This window comes from Odontesthes bonariensis, chromosome 22 (assembly GCF_027942865.1).
Source record: "Odontesthes bonariensis isolate fOdoBon6 chromosome 22, fOdoBon6.hap1, whole genome shotgun sequence".
Classification (NCBI taxonomy): Eukaryota; Metazoa; Chordata; class Actinopteri; order Atheriniformes; family Atherinopsidae; genus Odontesthes; species Odontesthes bonariensis.
In genome coordinates, this window is record NC_134527.1 from 14088476 (window position 1) to 14107068 (window position 18593).

At 40.0% G+C, this 18593-nt stretch overlaps 1 protein-coding gene across 1 annotated transcript in view; it reads left to right on the top strand.

Moving 5' to 3' along the window:
• The window catches only part of bmpr1bb (bone morphogenetic protein receptor, type IBb), a 59207-nt gene that overhangs the window by 35283 nt on the left and 5331 nt on the right, over positions 1-18593 (top strand). Inside the window, exons 4-9 of the mRNA XM_075456537.1 lie at positions 2799-3115; positions 14732-14891; positions 16124-16226; positions 16537-16639; positions 17686-17779; positions 17872-18016. Of these exons, the coding sequence (XP_075312652.1) occupies positions 3028-3115; positions 14732-14891; positions 16124-16226; positions 16537-16639; positions 17686-17779; positions 17872-18016 (693 nt within the window). The 5' untranslated portion in view covers positions 2799-3027. The remainder of the gene's footprint in view (positions 1-2798; positions 3116-14731; positions 14892-16123; positions 16227-16536; positions 16640-17685; positions 17780-17871; positions 18017-18593) is intronic.

The following is an 18593-nucleotide window of genomic DNA, read 5'->3' on the forward strand; positions in this document are numbered from 1 at the left end:
TGACACTTAGCGACTTTTATGTTTGTATGTTCCCTTGTTTTTTGTCCCTGAATGGCTGAAATTTGCACATCTGTTTATGCTGGCCAGTGGATGATGTTTAAGGTGCACTTCATGCCCCGCAGTGCAGACCTGTTCCTGGGGACTCTAATGAAGCAAGCTGCTCCAGAAATGATTAGGGAGAGAATATAAAAAGATGAGACATGCCGTCCAGGATTCCTCTGATAGATTTTGGAATATTTTGGGACGCCTCTTTGACATGGTGGAGAAAATAAATTTCCCCCCCAAAAAAAACCAAATTCTGAAATATGCAATTTCGCATCAGAGTGTGTAATAGCTACACGGAGCAAAATGTCCAAGGACTTTTCAGTTTTCAACTTTGCTGTTATTTAGTTAGGTTTAGGCATAAAATTAATTCTTGGAAAGGCTTAGATAATAATACATGCATGGTTACAGGCTGGCATCACCTTGTCTGAACTCTGCTCAGTACAAAACAACAAGGTGTTTTCTGTGCCTTTAGGGTAACACTACGACGTTTTGAACATGCAGACAAATGTACCTATTTCACATTTTCCTGTGACTCTTCTGGTCTGGCTAGATTCTACATTTTCGATAGTACTACTTATGACAGCTCCATCTAGTGCCATACAAGGAATTACTTGTCTCTTTTCAGAACTTAAAATGATCCTCATGGTGACAATGCTTAATGTTTTAATGCTGATCTTGAATAGTGGTGCGGTGCTTGCATATATGTTTTGTCATTTTCTCATTCCAGTTACTACAAACCTTTTGGTTTGACAGAGTGACGGAGTTAAGTTACTGTCAAGATGATTCCTCAAGCAGTGTTAATCATCTTGTAATGTGATGTGAGATAATAGTTGGGCTTTACTGTTGAAATTCGCATGACAAGGACGAGAGGAAAATGGAGTGGGGATAGTTAATTTGACTGAAAATAGGTCTTACAACCAGTCTGCCCCACTTTCAACCCCTTTGTGTGGTGGGGTGACCCCCACCTACTGAGCTGCTCACTATCCTGGACCCCCCTTCCCTGGCCTTTGGGCTGAGTAGGCTGTCGGTCCGGAGAGGCTCCACGCTGAGCATTTGATGGCACACAGAAGAATGTGTGAGGTGCACTGACCCATTCACATTGCTTCCCAGGCACTCATGCCCGAGAATAGGCTGACTTATCACATGTGATACACAGTTCTGAACAAACCAGGACTGACAGCTATAGGACAGCTCGTGGAGCACTAGAGGGGAGAAGGAGCTTCTGAGAGCTGCAGTTCCCACCCAGCCAGACTTTTAAGAGGGGACAGGTGTTGGGTGGAGAGGCCCATTTGGTCGTTGTTAGTTTTTTCCTCCTTCACCACATTTTTTGCTATTGTTGGACTCCCCTTGAACCATTTGGAATGGTTCGAGGAAACATTTGTGTTCTTACAAAGCTATAACATGTGGAACTTTTTCCATGCTGGAGATGTGTATGAGTTCTGTAGGTGTTGAAGTTGACTTGCTATAATCTGTCTAATAGCTTAATCGTCTTAACTTGAAACACACATAAATCTCTCACCAGTGGAATGCATGCCTTTTTTTATTGTCTTTTTCTTCAATGGTTATGTGCGTTTGGATGTGTGTGTGTGTGCTGGATTAGTGTAAAGTTGCGAAGCAGAGCCAGTGGTTGGAGGTGTGGGCTGTAATCGCCTCTAATCACCTGACGTGTGATGGCCTGATCCCTGTGGTGGTGCCACAAGTGTATGTGCTTTCACCCTTTCACACTCACACTGAGTCACATGAGCAACTGATAGGATTCAGTCCACACCTGAACCTTAATAACTCACTCTTGGTTGCAGATTAATGTCCACATAAGCAGCTTTAGTCCCATACAGATTATGTTTTAAAGTATTGTGGTAAAAGTTGGTTCCTTTTTCTGCGGTATTGTGTATTGTGCACTCATTTTCTTTGGACTGTCAGACTAATGTAGGGTGCAATTCAGAGATGTCATTGTTAAGTCAGCAGACAATTGCAGCTATACTTCCTTTCTGTTTGTAAATTCAAGTATATAGACTGGAATAAAAATCCCCATGACAATGAAAATGTACACAACCATACGAGGTGCAGATATTCAGGAGCAAATTGACACAAAACTAATGTAAAAACATAACATCTAAACAAATTTCTGATTCTCTTTTCTATTGTGAATATCATGATTAATGTGTGGTAAGATTAGAACACATCACTCAGTCAGAGAAGCCATTGCTGAGTCAGGATGAATAACTTGGTCAGATCAACAGCAAACATGGGTTTTTCTCTTGGTTCTTGCTGAGTTACATCACCAGATCTGAGCTCAGACTTCCTCTGCCTTGCGGGATTGGATACCGGTGGGCTTTACTACAGTATATGTACATGTGCTCTGCAAATTTATAGACTTTAGTTTTTGCTGCAATTTCCATGTCCTTTTTGGCATGCCGTGTGTTTGCATGCCTGTGGCTATCATTCATAAGGATTTAATTGCAGCCTTTCACACCTCATTCATCTCATGTTTGTATCCCTGGCCCGGTTCACCCTCTTTTGCCTTGTCTGTTGTGTTCTCCTTTCTGTGTATTAGTGATGTGAGAATTTGCAACATGTGTTTGTGTGTGCAAAAGACAGAGAGGACATGTGTGGATATACTCAGCTGTTCTCTCTGTGGTGAGCCAGGCAGGAAAATGGGCTGGACGAATAGCACAGTGAGAGAGCAACCAAGTAACACCCTCCTCCCCCTCTCTTTTGTCCCCCTCTTCTTTCTCCATGTCTGTCTCTCCCAGGCTGTCAGTGTGGAGTAGTGCTGGAGACTGCAAAGCAACTGTGGAAAGTTCCTGAGAGTACATAGAGATAGAGTGGCAGTCACTCACAGAGAAACACTCCAACAGAAAGAAGACTGAAAGTGTTTCACTAAAAGGATATAGAACCCGCTCTCACATCTCAGGCCTGTTGCGCCGGGTGTGATCGCTGTGACAGCATCTTGGGGACTTAACGGAAGCTGGTACGGTCAGGATGGTGATGGTGTGGCTGCCTCTGGAGTGGGCCTGGCAGGCTGTTCTCTTGCTGATTGGACTTGCATCGCTTAGCTGCAGGTCAGATGGTAAGTACTATTCTGGACACCGGATCTCACTTAATGTGTTTTAATGCTTGCTCTGTCTTGCCGCCTTGATTTTGCTCATTTGAGCAAGCCTTATTTCTCTATACGTACACTTTTAGACTGAAGCTGTACTTTATTTGATGATTGAGTCAGGAGCATGTTTTCTCATGTTTTATTTTTTGTATCACGAGCTAACAGGTTGAGTCATGCTTTCTGTGAGGTTATCTTTCTATTTTTCACTGTCTGGTATTCGTGATGAACAAAAGCTACCATGACCTCCACAGGGGTTACCAAGAGAGCGGGTTCACATTTATCTGCCCCATCTTCACTCTCCCCAAAGCCCCCCTCTCCCCAGACCCCCGTTCATGTTTTGAATTGTTTAGAGATGGACAGCCAGTTGTCTTTTACGATGAATGCCCACAGTGTCACGGTGCCCCGTAGGGTTGCAGCGAGCTGGAGGGGTCGACAGGCTCCCACCCTTGAGAAGATGACACTTTGTTCTGGCTTGATTTGATAAAAGAGACAGATAGCTGTTTGTTTACACATCATTCATTCAGCAATGTCTCACACAGTTGAACAGCCACGTAAAACTTAAGATCTTGAAATTTAGCTTTTAAAGTTGATGAAAATCCCCCCGTTAATCAGTAAGTTAACCGACACAAAATGTACGTGCAGCTGTTGTTATATTTATTCATTAACCTTGCATGAGGGTTGATTTGTCTTTCCTTTTCAGAATGCTGTTTGAAGAAAACAAGTAACTTGAAAATGTCTGAATAATTTGCAAAAAAAGAGAATCCATTGGTGAATCTATAATTGTCAAGCTGTGAAACCATCATATGGGCTCACACAAATGCACAAACTCACGGCATTTCTGGATGTTGCCATTAAGAAATGGTCGGTGTAAAAAAAAAAAGAAAATCCAACATAATGATTGGATTAGATTTCTCTTTAATGGTAGTTTTGTTTTCCAGTTTTTACACAAACCTAATGCTGTCTTGGTGTACATGGATAAGAATGCAATAACAGTATATGACAGTGTCTTACTCTAATGGCCTACATTCATAAAGGTGTTGGTACTGGAAACTTTTCAACACCACATCATTAAAAAAAAAAAAAAAGGAATTAAAGCTTTAAAAAAGAATAAGCAGATAGAAGGCAGTGTGATTATGAAAAATTCTGAGTAATTGACTTCACATCAGAGCACAAGGTATTTTAAAATTTGTGCCTCTTACAAAGCCATGCTGTTCTGAAATTGTGTCAAAACTAAAGACCAGCTGTAAAATCCCATTCTGACTGTGTGGCTCTGAGCTATATGTACCTTTCACAGTTGGTCCTGAAATGTCTCAGCTGCTGATGAAGTCTTCTTTTGAAAATTTCTTTTACTCTTCTCTACACAGAAAGAACTGAGCTCTCACTGGATCTGAGAGTCAGGAGCCACACAGATTAAAAGAGTACGGGAAGATGCAAAATCAGCTAAAACTGCTACTGAAAAGAAACATTGATTATCAGTCTCCCTGCAGTAGCACTAACAATTAACTAATTGAAGACAAAGTTCATGCTTTTGTTTTTATCAGTAAAGACAAACTGTACAATAGTGGCCAAAAATAACTCATGTGCTTGGAAAGATTTAATGCTAAATCTCTGTTTGCTGCTTTGCACTTCCTCAGTTTCTTCTGTGATCTGATCTTTAAAAGGTCACCCAAATGAGTTAAACATGTGGGAGGTTGACCATAAATCTCAGTTGCACAGCCAGTTTGCCACCTGTTTCTTTAGGCTGTTGAGGTGAACAGAAAATAGACGGGTCCTACCCCAAGTCACACAGTGGCAGGGCAATAGAAACATGAAGATTTAGCAATCAATGGATACAATTGCTATGATGGTTCCATTTGTTAATAATCTTGACTTAGTCTCATTCCCTCCACCTGAGTAATAATTTAGCTTAGTCTTACGTTTGTAACTTATTGACCATTTGTAGCTGTTGATTCCACTACTACCAGTAATGGAGAAAGTCACATCCAAAACAGAACAAACACATCACAGTTTGACATGACTGATGGTGTGTTCAGAAGAAATAATGAAAAATACAGAAAACCAACAACAAGTTCTGTTTACAGCTCTTAAGTCACTTTGACAGACATGTATAATTGGTAAGAGTGACAGGGGAGCTGTTTTACATACAGTACAGTGTTTTTATTTTCAGCAATCTTCAAATGTCTGAAAATGCCAGGGACCATTTAGAGGGTTATTAGTTGTGTCTTTAAAGGGCAAGTGTGTCTTTTCTAGGGCTGGTTACAAATACATAGAGGTAATGTAAGGTAAAAAGTAATTGTGAAACTGTGTAGGAAGCTTTTTATCTGTTCTGTGATTGCAAGCTCACATGCATGTCTTTAACAGAACATGCTAAAGGTTTCCTCTACTGCTTTGAAAGCTTACGTGGCGGTGGAAGATCTGTGTGAATCTAAGTGTATTGCTGTGAGGTCAGAGAGCAATGTGGCGTAGCAGGCCTGCAGTACAAAACAGCAGCAGTTGGTCCTCAACAGGACCGTGCTCCTTCAGCCTTCTGTGAGCTGCTTCCTGTCAGGATGTGGATACAGTTCCCCCACACAGAATCCGATCCCGGGGCAGATGTGCTGCTCCAGCAGTCAGGCCTTGAAGCAAAAGCTGTGTGTGTTTGTATTATAATTGCTCATGTGCACCATGTTCATATTTCTGCTTTGTGAGATTCTGGAAGCTTAGGAATATTTTTGTGAGCTTAGATGGGGTTTCTAAAGGGAGAACATCGTCTAGTTGTGAACCACGGAAATAGAGTTTTTTCAATAATGAACCTTCTCAGTGCATGAACAGCTTGAGGCTGGTTTATGACTGCATGTCGGTGTCTGTTTATGTACGTCTCAGTCCACATAGATTGTAGCATGGCTGACGCGTCCACATCTCGATGAGATGGTGGTCTGGGAACTAGGTGTGCATTTTCTCGTATTTGAGGCGTGGTTTACGAATGCCTAGAGCCGTTTATTGGGCGCTACGAATGTCTATCAAATGGCGTCTGGTTCTTCCCATGCTGCTTTGTGCGCGATTCATAGCCAGTTGTATCACTTATACCAGATGACGTATGTAGAGCGACAGAAATTCGACGAGCAAATACATCCTTCTTGGCAATGAAATCTTTCAACGCCAAACGTTGCTCTTTTTTAAAAGTAAACTTGCGTTCTAAGCTACTTAAAACACTTTCTAAGGCTGCATCGAACGGTAACGTTGTGTCCGCTGCCATGCTGGATTAACACTCTACAAGCTTCGGTGTCGCGCATAGACGTCGTCATCGTCTTGCTGCCCCCCCCCCGTTCTGTGATTGGTTCCCTAACTCAGGCAAAAATAAGGGTGGTGGTTTCCAGGCTGCCTTTGCAGTGTGAATGAAATCGTGCGCAAAGCAGCATGGGAATTGCCAGGCTACATAGATTGAAGGATGATGGAAATTTAGCCAATGTCATCGATATCGAGATGTACACTTGTGTGCCAGCAACACTCGACACTGATGCTATGTGGAAGTTGAATGTTGACTGGTTGAAAGGTTGGTTTTAACCACAAGGGGACCATCACTGAGGAGCTCAAAAGCAGTACTTGTAACTTTGTATTGAAAGTTACATTCGCACGTGCCCCAAAAAACTTTACTGTGCAAAAAAGAAGGCTTATGTTCACCTTGTCAGCACCGACTTCTCTGGGCTCAGAGGTATCTGGAACGAACCATCACACAATGGAAATATTTCATGTTGTTAGACAAATCAATATTCCAGAACTTTTTTTTTTTTTAAGAAATTGACTGCCTGTGCTACTGATCAAAAACACAACAGGACCATCCAGCGGCCAGTTCAAAAGCCAGTATGCTGTGTGGTTGTATCACTGTCTTTGGGTAATGCCATTTACACTTCTGGCAAAGCAGCATTAATGGAGTACAATACACTGAGAATTTAGAGAAAAATGCTGCCTTTATGATGACATCTTTTCTAGGGACATCCATGTATTTTTCAACGAGAATATGCAAAACCAGTTTCTGCAGCATGGCTGAGGAAGAAGAGCGCATGGGTACTGGATTGGCCTGCCTGCAGTCCTGACCTGCTCCCAATGGAAAGAATTTTATTAAGAATTTTGAAAGGGAAAACCTGACACTGACGAAACCTTGTGATGTGTGTGCAGGGAGAATGGGACTAAAGCACATTCGGTATCCTCAACACCAGAACTTCTTTTAAGTGTTGTGAGAGGAGATGGCGATATTACGACATTGCTGTCCCAACTTTCTTTGGAACATGTTGTGTTTTACAGTCCCAACTTTTTCTGATTTGCGATTGTACAAGCTGTGCACATTTCTGGCGATTCTACATATTTTTGACCCTGCCCCCAAGTGACTGCAGACAGGTACATGTGCATCTGAAAAGCTCTGCATCAACGAACTGGGTTCAGTTGGAAATCCAAAATTATAATAACCTGAAATTTAAAGAGAAGTGACAGCAGGTAGAGTACGGCTATGTTTATTCAAAGCAGGCCTGACTATATTTACATTACATTACATTACGGTCATTTTGCAGACGCTTTTAACCAAAGCGACTTACAATATTTCCATGTTTTCAGTTTTTTTTGTATCATGCTAGATGGCTGCAGAGTTTACCTTCATATTTATTATTTCTTACAATTCATACCTTATATCCATTGTAACTGGTGAATTAAGGTATTTCTGTTTATAATTTTCTTGGAAATCTTGTATAACCTTGAGTAAAAACAGGAGTTTCTACCCGCATTTCCTACAGAGGCATTATTGTAGGCTTAAGTGACATGCAGTGGTGGCGTTATGGTTGGTGTCTCAGTATGTCTGAAATGAACTCTAGCATTACTCAGTGGTTTGTGGCTTTTTCCAGTAAGTCCAGACCACACGGAAAGATAGAAGAGCATTAAAATGCATTGATGGGAATTGTGGTAAAGACAATGTTTGAAAAAAAAATGTCTGAGAAGACAGGATCAAGGCAGAGTGTTGAGATGAGTCCAACACAAATACACAAACCCAGCTGGTGTCAGCGTCTATGCCTGTCTTGTGTCTATTGTAGGTATGTGTGTGTGTTTTCATATGCATTAAAGGTACAGCAAATTTGTAAAATATTTTTATTTTCTGCAGCCGCTATGTTGAAAACATTCTGCATGTGTGGTGTGATGTGTCGTATTCAATGATGTGAGCATTTTATGTTTACCATTTTTAAAGAAAAATTACTCAGAGGCACCGTAGAAAACGATCATAAAATGACAGGTAAAGGAAAACACAATTATTAAAAAGTATAGAAATGCTGTTTTTAATTAAATTAATCTTTTCTGTAATATCAGTAAGTGTGCATAATATAATTTCGGCAACACTTTCTGTGTTGTGTGCTGTTTTGTTTGGATCAGTTAAATCGGTATAAAGCAGTCATTTGTCTGTGAATACACTGCGTTTGAGCTATTTTGTTGTGGATATAGCAGCTCTTTGCTGTATTCACACCCATGCGTAACATTTTCTCTGTGTGGCCAGTATGAATCCTTGACAGTTAGACTATTTTCTCAGAGCTTGGGATTGGAGTGTAGTGTGGAGCAGGCAGGTCTTCCTCATAAATTTGTTGTGGAATTATTGCTGCGGATGGTCGGAGCCTCAAAGTGCCATGCCCTCACAAAGATAGCCTGGCCATGGCAGGTAAACAGAGAGCAGGTTGATGGAAACTGCACAGTGAAAACAGACAGAGGAGACAGTGTGGAATGTGCTCCTCAGACATATTCCTGTGTGTGCGTGTGCGATATTTGCACATGTGTGAGTGTCTCATGTGGCAGAGGCCTTTGAAGCCTGTAGGGGGTTAAGAGGAATGATGGTGCAATGGTAGGGTGGAGGAGGATGTGTGGCCCCTCTCCAGGTTAGCTGTGACCCCACTCGGGTCAGAGTGCACACTGGAGGCACCAGGGAAGATGCCTTCTTTGAGGTGGTGATTTATCATGGCCACCTGGAGTAACTTATCTCCCTTTTCTCTCATATCTTCCTCTCTACCTATAACGAACAGTAGACAGTCTGTGAGAAGGTCATAGCTTCCAGATTAAATAGGTGTAGTGCTGTGAAGTCTGTTCTTTCTCTTTGTTAATTGGAAGACTTTCTGAAGACTTCCTTTCAAGACATGGAATCCTCCTGCCAACATTTCCTTCTGATGTTATCTTTGGAGCAGTAGTAATAATAGCATCGATCTCCAGTTATTACTTTTATTGACTACCAAGGTCTGTGTCTGAACTCAGTGTTTCTATCTCTCAGTTTGAAAACACAGCTGTAAAAAACATGGTGGTGTGTATTGATGATTTAGAAATTAAAAGTGGATATTTAATGCCTTCTCAGTGAAATTGATTAAATATTGATTGGACACTTTTTCAAAGCTGTGCTACGACAGCAGGCAACACAGATAGTTGTGCTGGAGAACAGGGCATTCTTAATTATCCCAGCATCTTTGAAAGACAAAACGTAATTTATTGATTCATAGCAAAAACATTTGATCAAGCACTGTACCTGATGCATACACTGATCATCAAACTATGCATGCTTTGGTTTATACTCAGTTTTTATCAGAGCCACAGCTGAACTGGTATGAAATCATTCGTGTGGGTCGTTTCTCAAAGTGTGATTCATGAAACTGTCTGGCTTACAGTCATGTAGTATAACACTTAATTTACTTAAAATTGAAAACAGGCCAAAACCTTAGACTTATACTGTAAGTCATGTCTGTTTCTGTTTGTTTGCCCTTTACTCACAATTTTAGTTTCAATGAACTCTGTGAAAAAAAGGGAGAGTCAACACCAACCATTTGGTGAAAATGAAGAAGCCATCTGTGAAAAATGACCTCACAGACACCTATTTATCTTTCAGGATAGTCTATGAGCATAGGCAAATGAACAAAGAAGGATGCTGTGAAATCCGACATTAAGCATACAAAAGGTAATAGAGTAGGAGCTGGACAAAACAAAAAGCCATCTGATATAATGGTGGAATTTCCCATGTTAATTCTCATGTATCAGCACTGCCATTAAAGATAAACAATCAGGAGTCATGGTCCTATCACCATGAATAAAGAAACAAAGACATATCCCAAACCAGGATGATGTTTTGCAGTCACAGCCCTGAAAAAGAGATGAGAAACACACTTGTAAAGGCAGCAGATGAACTGCTGTCACCAATGCAGATAAATCTGGAAACGTTGAATCCAGTGTGGAAGCACCCAGAGATACAGAGCCCCTGATGGTGATGAGCTGTGATGGTAGGCTCTGCAGCTGAAGTAATTCACCACTCTTATACACTTCCAATTTCTCAGGGGGTGTCTCCGCATGTGTGTGTTTGTGTGTAATATTTGTGTCAGTGTTGAGGAGAAGCCTGTGGAATGTGTGGGGGATGCAGATCAGATTTCAGGATGACCTTGAGTGTGCCACATTGCAGACACAGCAACTTTATGTGTGTGTGTGAATGTGTTGGACAAGAGTTAAGAAAGGAAAAACAGGACAGAAAACAGAATATTATATTTACATCAACAAGCCAAACCATTATCATATCACAGTACCTACCTATACTTTTTTTTTCAACAAATTTTAGTATTATCACCTTAGATAATCAGGAATATATATATATATATATATATATAGTGACTAGTTTGGCGTTTTCAAAAAAAAAAAGAGAAATTATCTCATACTACCATTTTTGATCAATCAGCTGATCAATTTAGCAGACTGGCCTTAAAACACAGGAGCTAAATCAAGGCATTTCCACTAGCAGATGATAAAAGGTGATGCAGAAATCTACATGTGTTTTTTGAACAATAAAGCATGCACACTTCCTCTAGTTTTATTCCACAATTAAATAAAGAACTTGTAAATCATTGGATGGACTCTTTAAATACGGTCACAATTTCTTTTCGATTTATCACCAAACTGAATTTTAGAATAGTAAAATTTTATTGAATTGAACAAGAGATGCAATTCATGTAGATAAATTGTACATGCATACAAAATGAGTTCCTGTGAATTAACATGTCCTAACTTATGTATTAAGTGTGAACAATAAAATCATCTTAAGTTGATTATTTGGTAATTATGAACAAACATACTTTCAGATAAATCATCTATTCATTTATGCACCATTAAGGAGATTGGCCGTGTCGTAGTTGAGCATTATTTAGGTGTATGATTTGTACCCTCAGTATAGAGTGTACCATATAATCTTATGATAGGTTTTGTGATGGCACCTTGTTTGGTAAAATAAAAAAAGTTTATATTTGCACTTTTATTTTCTTTAAATTATTCCAGGAATATGATGATGATATCTTTGTGACAAAAAAACGTTTCCACCTCTGTTCCTGTTTATGTCCAGCCTTTTGGCTGGCACTGTATATGTTAATTAATTGTGTGCACTAAATGAGACACAGTATACGTGTTTTTTATGGGTTTCAACTGACTGAGTAACGATAATTGTGTAATAATGTCCCATTGGTTTTTTATTCGTTTTTTTGCACTGCTATGGACCCCTGTGTCTGAAATAAAGCTGAAACTTTTCCCATAGCTCCAAAGCACAATTCTGATGTCAGCCCTCCTGTTAATTTTTTTTTTCCAGAATGACCTGCCCCTATTTTCTTTGCTTCACTTCACACCATTATAAAAGTTAAAATAAAACAGCTGATTTGGATAGAATCCCTGTCAAATTCCTGAGACACTTCTGTCTTGTGTCATACTCCCAGAACAGAAATGATAGAAAAACCAAGGCCACTGTGAGGGAGGATCTAAACACCTCCACAAACCTCCCCTCTGACAGAAACAGCAACACAGATTAGATTGAAAGGACATAGAGTACTACTTAAAGAACAGTTGGTCTGTGTATACAGCACTCTGATTCAGCCTTTTCATCACATCGTCCTCCAGAGGATTTCTGTTGTCCCATTCTCAATGGCTGGTTGGCTTTCAGGCCGTTGCACTGCTTAGATCTTTTTACACCTATTATTGTAAAACCTGTCAAGGGAGGCTTTGCTTGTACTTGACTGACACATGGGTTAACTGTGCATCCTCGGAATCTTGACTTTTAAAATTCTTAGAATAACCGCTTTTGCAAATACATCGCCTTTAATAGTTTGATGAAAACACTGGAGGATTTTAAGCGTGGATGAATAAATGAGTGACTATAAAACTGAAAGCAGAGAAAGAGAGCAAGTGAGTGAAAAGAAGACTTACAGTGAGAGGAAATCATCCATCTAGTGTGGCACAGAACTGTTCAGCTCCCTGACCACAGACGTCCTCGGGGATAAGTTGCTGTCAGAACTGGTTTGACTCTGCACCGATGGACTGTAAGCACCTTCCGTTACTTTTTTAGTGACAATAAAAAGAAACATCCCTGCTTTATTTTCTGTTTGTCTTATATGAACACAGGAATGGGTGAGGGCCAGGATAATTGCAATTACAGAACAGTCCTTACTATTTAAGATAAACTACCATACAGGTATAATAAAGTAGTATATTAAAAGCTGCTCAGTTTTTGTATTTGTGGCAGTCCCATTTGTTCTCAGTATTCCTTCCCTTTCTCCTTTTGCAGTTGCAGTGTAAAAGTGCATGCCTCCATGTTGTGAATTGAGTTTATAATATTTATATAATTGATTTTTTTGCATGCAACCATGAATATCCAGATAAGTGTCTCTTTTACTGAGGCCTTCGGGGAGTTTTCTAAAATACATGGAAATAAAGGAAAAATCTAATGCTGTGTCCAAAGTTTCTGAAATTAGTCATTGGACTTCGTTACAGAAAGTTTTCAAATTCTGGCAAGACCAAAAATCATAAAAAAAAGTTCGCAGAGACCACCCTGCACTCTCTGAGCCACTTAATCTTGACCTCTGACTTGGAGTAATAAGAAAATCGAATCAAATTCTTCCAGCAGAAATCTAAAGAATTTATTTTTTCAAAGTTGTAGCCATTCTTCCTCTGAGGTTACTATATGTGCTTCTTTCTCCCAGCGCTGTCTAATATAGTCTGTTGTATTCTTGTTCATAAATGTGAACCCTTTAGTCATAAGCATTCATGAGTATTTGTATTATACCTGTGTTTTCACCTAAAGAAAGAGGGGATTCCTTGCTTAGCCCGTTGTCTGTACTTATGGTCTAGCAATGCCAGGAGGAAGCATGGATGTAGCGCAGGCCAGCTCAACACTCTTAAATCTCTGTGGAGTTGAAATTTCCTAACCACCTCTGCCCACCTTTTTCAAGGAAAGACTAACACATATGTTTTGTAACTGGTATGCTTCAGTAAACCTGTCCAAACAACCTAGGACTGACTGTATGGGAATGTCTCTTAAAGACATATGATTGTTTTTCCATTTGGTTTCATAGTTTGGATTACACCGGCACACTAGGGGCCTAACCTGAGCTGATGAGTAATAATCTAGGAGACAAGGCAGAGCCATAGCTCCCCTCTCCCCAGGTAGTTGCAAAGTTGAATATCTTACTCTTGGTCTTTGGTTACTCCAAATTAATTTAGAAAAGTGTTGATCCCACTGCTGGGAGTGCTGTAAATAAGTATAGCAATCTTGGGAGGATGTTCTTTTTTATTGTCTTATTCTTATGCCAAGGTCAAAGGAAACAAGCTATCACAACAAATATCGCCACTCTTGAATGAAGAGAAACACTCTTGCCAGTGTGGTTCGTGTAACTTGAGTGATTTGGAGCTTTTGTTTGAAAGAATTGGTGAAAATCTGTGCTCACCTTCACTTCTTCCATGGGAATGAAGAGACTCAGGACTTGGCGCTAGAGGGGCAAATCAGCGGAGAAAATCACATGACACAGTTACAGGAAATTACAATGGAGTGTGACATCTCATTTCGGATCAGTCTCTGATGTAGAGAACTTTTGCGAATGGCAAATGTTATTCCTAAGAGCACAAATCCTCGCACATATTTACTAACCTGCATACTGCTCATATTGATACCCACGTTTTGGTAATGCTGATTGTTAAAGGGTTTTTCCCTTTGAAGATTGATTGTTGAAACAGTTTGTGAAACAGTTTGTTCAGATTTCTATAGATAGAGTGTTTAAATAAACATATTCTCCATAGTAATTGTTTTAACAGGTTTGAATAAACATTTTAAGTTGGTTATCAATGTTTTCACAATGCATTTTACATGTTGGTTAACACCATCAATGTTATCGTTAAGCTTAGGCGCTGCGGTGTTGGTATTTGTGTAAGATTTGACAGATTCTTCTGAATCACAAGTTCACAGATACACTTTAGAGACGCCCAACCAGAGGAAGACTACTTTCCCTGACATATACAGCCACTTACATACATGCAACTCTCTCATAACACAAGTACTGGTCTGTACTAATATTCTGGGTTCAGAATTCATGCAGGCACATTGAGTCCGTTCCAGAACAGCAGGGTTGCTTTGAGCTGCACATATTCTCACTTTCTGTGGATTGCCGTGCCATGGTTCAGGCAGATTTCTGATATGTTTTTCTCATTAAAAACTGATAAGAAACGTTGTTTTCCGATGTGTGTATTCTTGAATCTGTCATGACGCTAAATCCAGTGTTTCTCTCTGTCCTCCACATGCAGCGAACATGTTGGACACCGTGCCACTGAAGAGTGGACGGAAGGAGGGGTCGGAGCGACGGGAGGAGAGCAGCAGCAGCACAGCCACAGTTTCAGTTCAGAACATACTTCGGTGCCACTGCTACCCCCAGTGTCCCGAAGGCTCTGTCAACAACACTTGCATGTACGGTGGAGTACACACACCTGGGTGGACAGTGTGTAAAATAACTTAACTGCGGCCAATGGAAGACTAAACAAAAAAATATTGGACGTAATTTGCCAAAAGACATCCGACTGCTTTATCAGTACACAAACATTTATTCTAAGCGCATTCATTATTGATACCCCTCAAGCCTCCCGAGGCACAGATAATCAACACTTGCATTAGTGTCCACTTATGTTGGAAAGATCAAGGCATAGAATTCAAGTTTTGTGTCTTACATATTTAGGTGTATGTAATATATGTTAATAGGGGTGTCACAATATACTGGAATTGACTAGAACTATGATATTTAAAAGAAAAAAGTTACATTTTAAAATCATGTTAACAGTACACATATGACATCATCATTTGATGTCAGCTGATAAATTTGAGTATTATTGATTCCTGATTGTTTTGTTTTTTTCATTTATAATTAAAAAAAAAACTCTCTTTATCTTCTGTTTTGAGTATAATTCAGTTCCCAAATAGGAGAGAAAATTGACAAAAGGAAAAAGATGAATTAGCCTGATAGCGAAACTCTCTTCAACTTTTCTATTGATAGCACTTTGATTGTCCTGGTTTGAACATATTTTTATATAAATGTTAGGTTAAACAAAAATGCTTTGAAGCCTCTGTTTTGTAGCTCTATTTTAACAGTTACCAATCATTTCCATTGTCAACTAATCTCAGTGATTTTTATTTTTTTTAGATGACTTCATTCATTGTTTTGTCTGTGAAATGATTTTCTATTAATCGCAATTTCCGTGGACTTTGAGTTCAAGGTGATTTCTTCAGAGTCTTCACGCAGACTTTTATTTTTATCTAACTGACAGTCCACAAAGAAAAAATGATCAATTCACAAAGAAAGCCGAGAAAAGCAGAAATGCTTCACATTTCCAAAACTGGAAGTGGTAGATATTCACAACCCTTCTTCATAAATTACTCAAGACATTCATTTATTTAAAAAAAAGTGCCAAATACTATTTTATCTGAGAAAATCAATAGATTTTTACAACATTAATCCACCTTGTGAATATGAATTCAGAGTTTCTGCTCATGAATGTTTGCAGTTCTGTTCTATGGACTCCATATATGGATAACTGTAAACAGATGTAACTGACTGTTATTGAACCCCAGATCCAACACTTCTACACTTAGAGAGTTAAAGATGATGATTGTTTACAGTAAGTGATGGTCTGTGTGTATTTTGGCAGGACTAATGGCTTCTGCTTCACCATGGTTATAAAGGAGGAGGGGGGTCATGCTGCACTGTCCGCTGGTTGTTTGGCACAGGGCGGCTCCGAGTTCCAGTGCAGAGTAAGTCTGTGTGTGTGTGTGTGTGTGTGTGTGTGTGTGTGTGTGTGTGTGTGTGTGTGTGTGTGTTTGCCTAATTGTCCCTTTTCATGAGGTGTTGTTAAGTCCTTATGACCTGCTCTTAACTCTCTGTGGCTCTTTATGGGGCCTGTGGGACCAAATATTGTTCTGGACAGTATCCCCATGCAGGGTGGAAAAACCTTATTGTAAAGTGTTATAGAGGATAACTGTGACTGTAAATACTCATCACCTCTCTGTCCTCATTAGTGTCATGCAGAAATGAATGGCTATCTTTTTCTCATGTGTTTGAAAGGACTCGTGGAATGCGCGTTCATGGAGAATTCTCAAGTGTTGCACGGATCAGGACTACTGCAACAGAGATCTACATCCTACCCTTCCTTCGCTTGTGACATCAGGTAGTTTTTTTTTGCCCACACAGGTTCTCACGCTATGAAATCCTGCCCCACTTTAAAGTGTGAAAGGCTGTTAGAGCGCGCTCATTCAGGCCACGCCAGGTCGTGATGGGTAGTGACAGTTTAAACTGTTACAAACCACAGTGTGGTGCTGGAGTGAAGTGTCTCATACTGCTCAGGGGAGGCAAAGGGAAAGAGGCAGGTGAAACGGAGCCAACACATTTGACTTGTTCTCTCACTCTCTAATGAAAAGGACAGCGTCTCCCCAGGGCCTGCTTGAGTTTCTTGCCTCAGGACGGATGTGAGATATCTGTCTGTCTGTCACTCAACAGCAAACCAACACTCACACACATTCTTTCTCCTTCTGTGTTACCCAGACTCCGTGTCGCATACACACACCACAATGCTTCTGCAGAACCATGCAAACATTTCATTTTGACCTTCATCCAATCAGACACAAAGTTACAAAGAGCTCTCTGACAAGACGTTGTGGTTAGGATATTTTTCATTTATTCAGTTTGTGTTTGTTTTTTCATCTAAATAAATTCATCTAGAAAAACTAAATCAGTAAAAACTGAATTGTCCTACAGCTCACTTACAACCATGCAGTTTGTATTTATCTACTTTATGTTTCTGACTGTGTGTGTTATTCTTTACCTCAGCATGACGCATCTCAAGCATTCAGACACCTAAGTTTGTGTGTCTGATTGACAGGACTGATGCAGAAAGGCTAGAGCCCCAGAGCTGCTTTAGGTCTCTGGAGTTTCTGTAGCGATGTCAACGTGACACCTGATATACGGGATTCATGGACGGGATGGGATCGATAATGTGCCGTGAAAGCGGGGGTTGGAGGACAGAATGAAGGGGGGGGGGGAGCTTGTCTCTGCCAATGAAAATGAGAAAGATGCACACATGAGTGTCACCAACTGTTCACCAGTTTTACTTTTACCCTCTCTCTTTCTCACTCAGACCAGGGCTCATCTTTAACAATGATATGATAATACAAAATAAACTTTGATTTAAATGTTCACATCTCAACATTTTTTCAGAATACGTGGACAGCAGTATCCGGTACATAGCTCTCTTCATTTCCGTCACAGTTTGCAGCATCCTTGGGGTCATTCTTGTCTTCTGCTACTTCAGGTAAGAAACTTGTCTTGAGCACACACATGTGTCAACAAATGCGCACTTCCTGATGCTCACTCAGCAAACATCACATCATCTTTCTGGGGCAGATATAAGCGCCAGACATCACAGCCGCGCTACAGTATTGATCTGGAGCAGGATGAGACCTACATTCCCCCAGGGGAGTCTCTGAAGGACCTGATTGAGCACTCCCGCAGCATCGGCTCTGGCTCTGGGTCAGGACTCCCTCTGCTGGTAAGAAAAACTACATACACAAGTACAAATCCAAATAGAGATAAAATACTGTGTGGGAACATACTAACATATAAGATATAATGCATACCACCCTGCTTCCAAGAAACTTGCATGCTGTTGTATGAAATAAAGTATGAATAGAATGCAATGACATTAAGTTGATGTAAACCTTATTTTCATTGTCAATAGTGAAAAGAGAATATACCAAATATTGACATTAAGTAGTCCTACAGTTTTTTTCTTTTTTTTGTTAGTTTTTTTTATATGTGGTCATTTTGAAATTGTCAGCAATATATTTTGATATTTGGGACAGACGCTGCAAAAGCCACGTTGTCTGATGCTAAATGCCACATTGTTCAACCACTTTTTACCCCACTAAGTAAACAGCTCGGGTGGAGACATATGTAATTATTGCTGGTTTTCTGTGTCTGTTTATTTTGTGATCACTCTCTTTAAAAACTTGAAATCAAGTAATGCTGTTGACAGAGGATGTGCTCTGATTAGTTACAAATCAGTATTATGATTGGTTATAATCAAGAGAGAATCCCAGAAAAGTAGAAAAACAAACAAACAAACA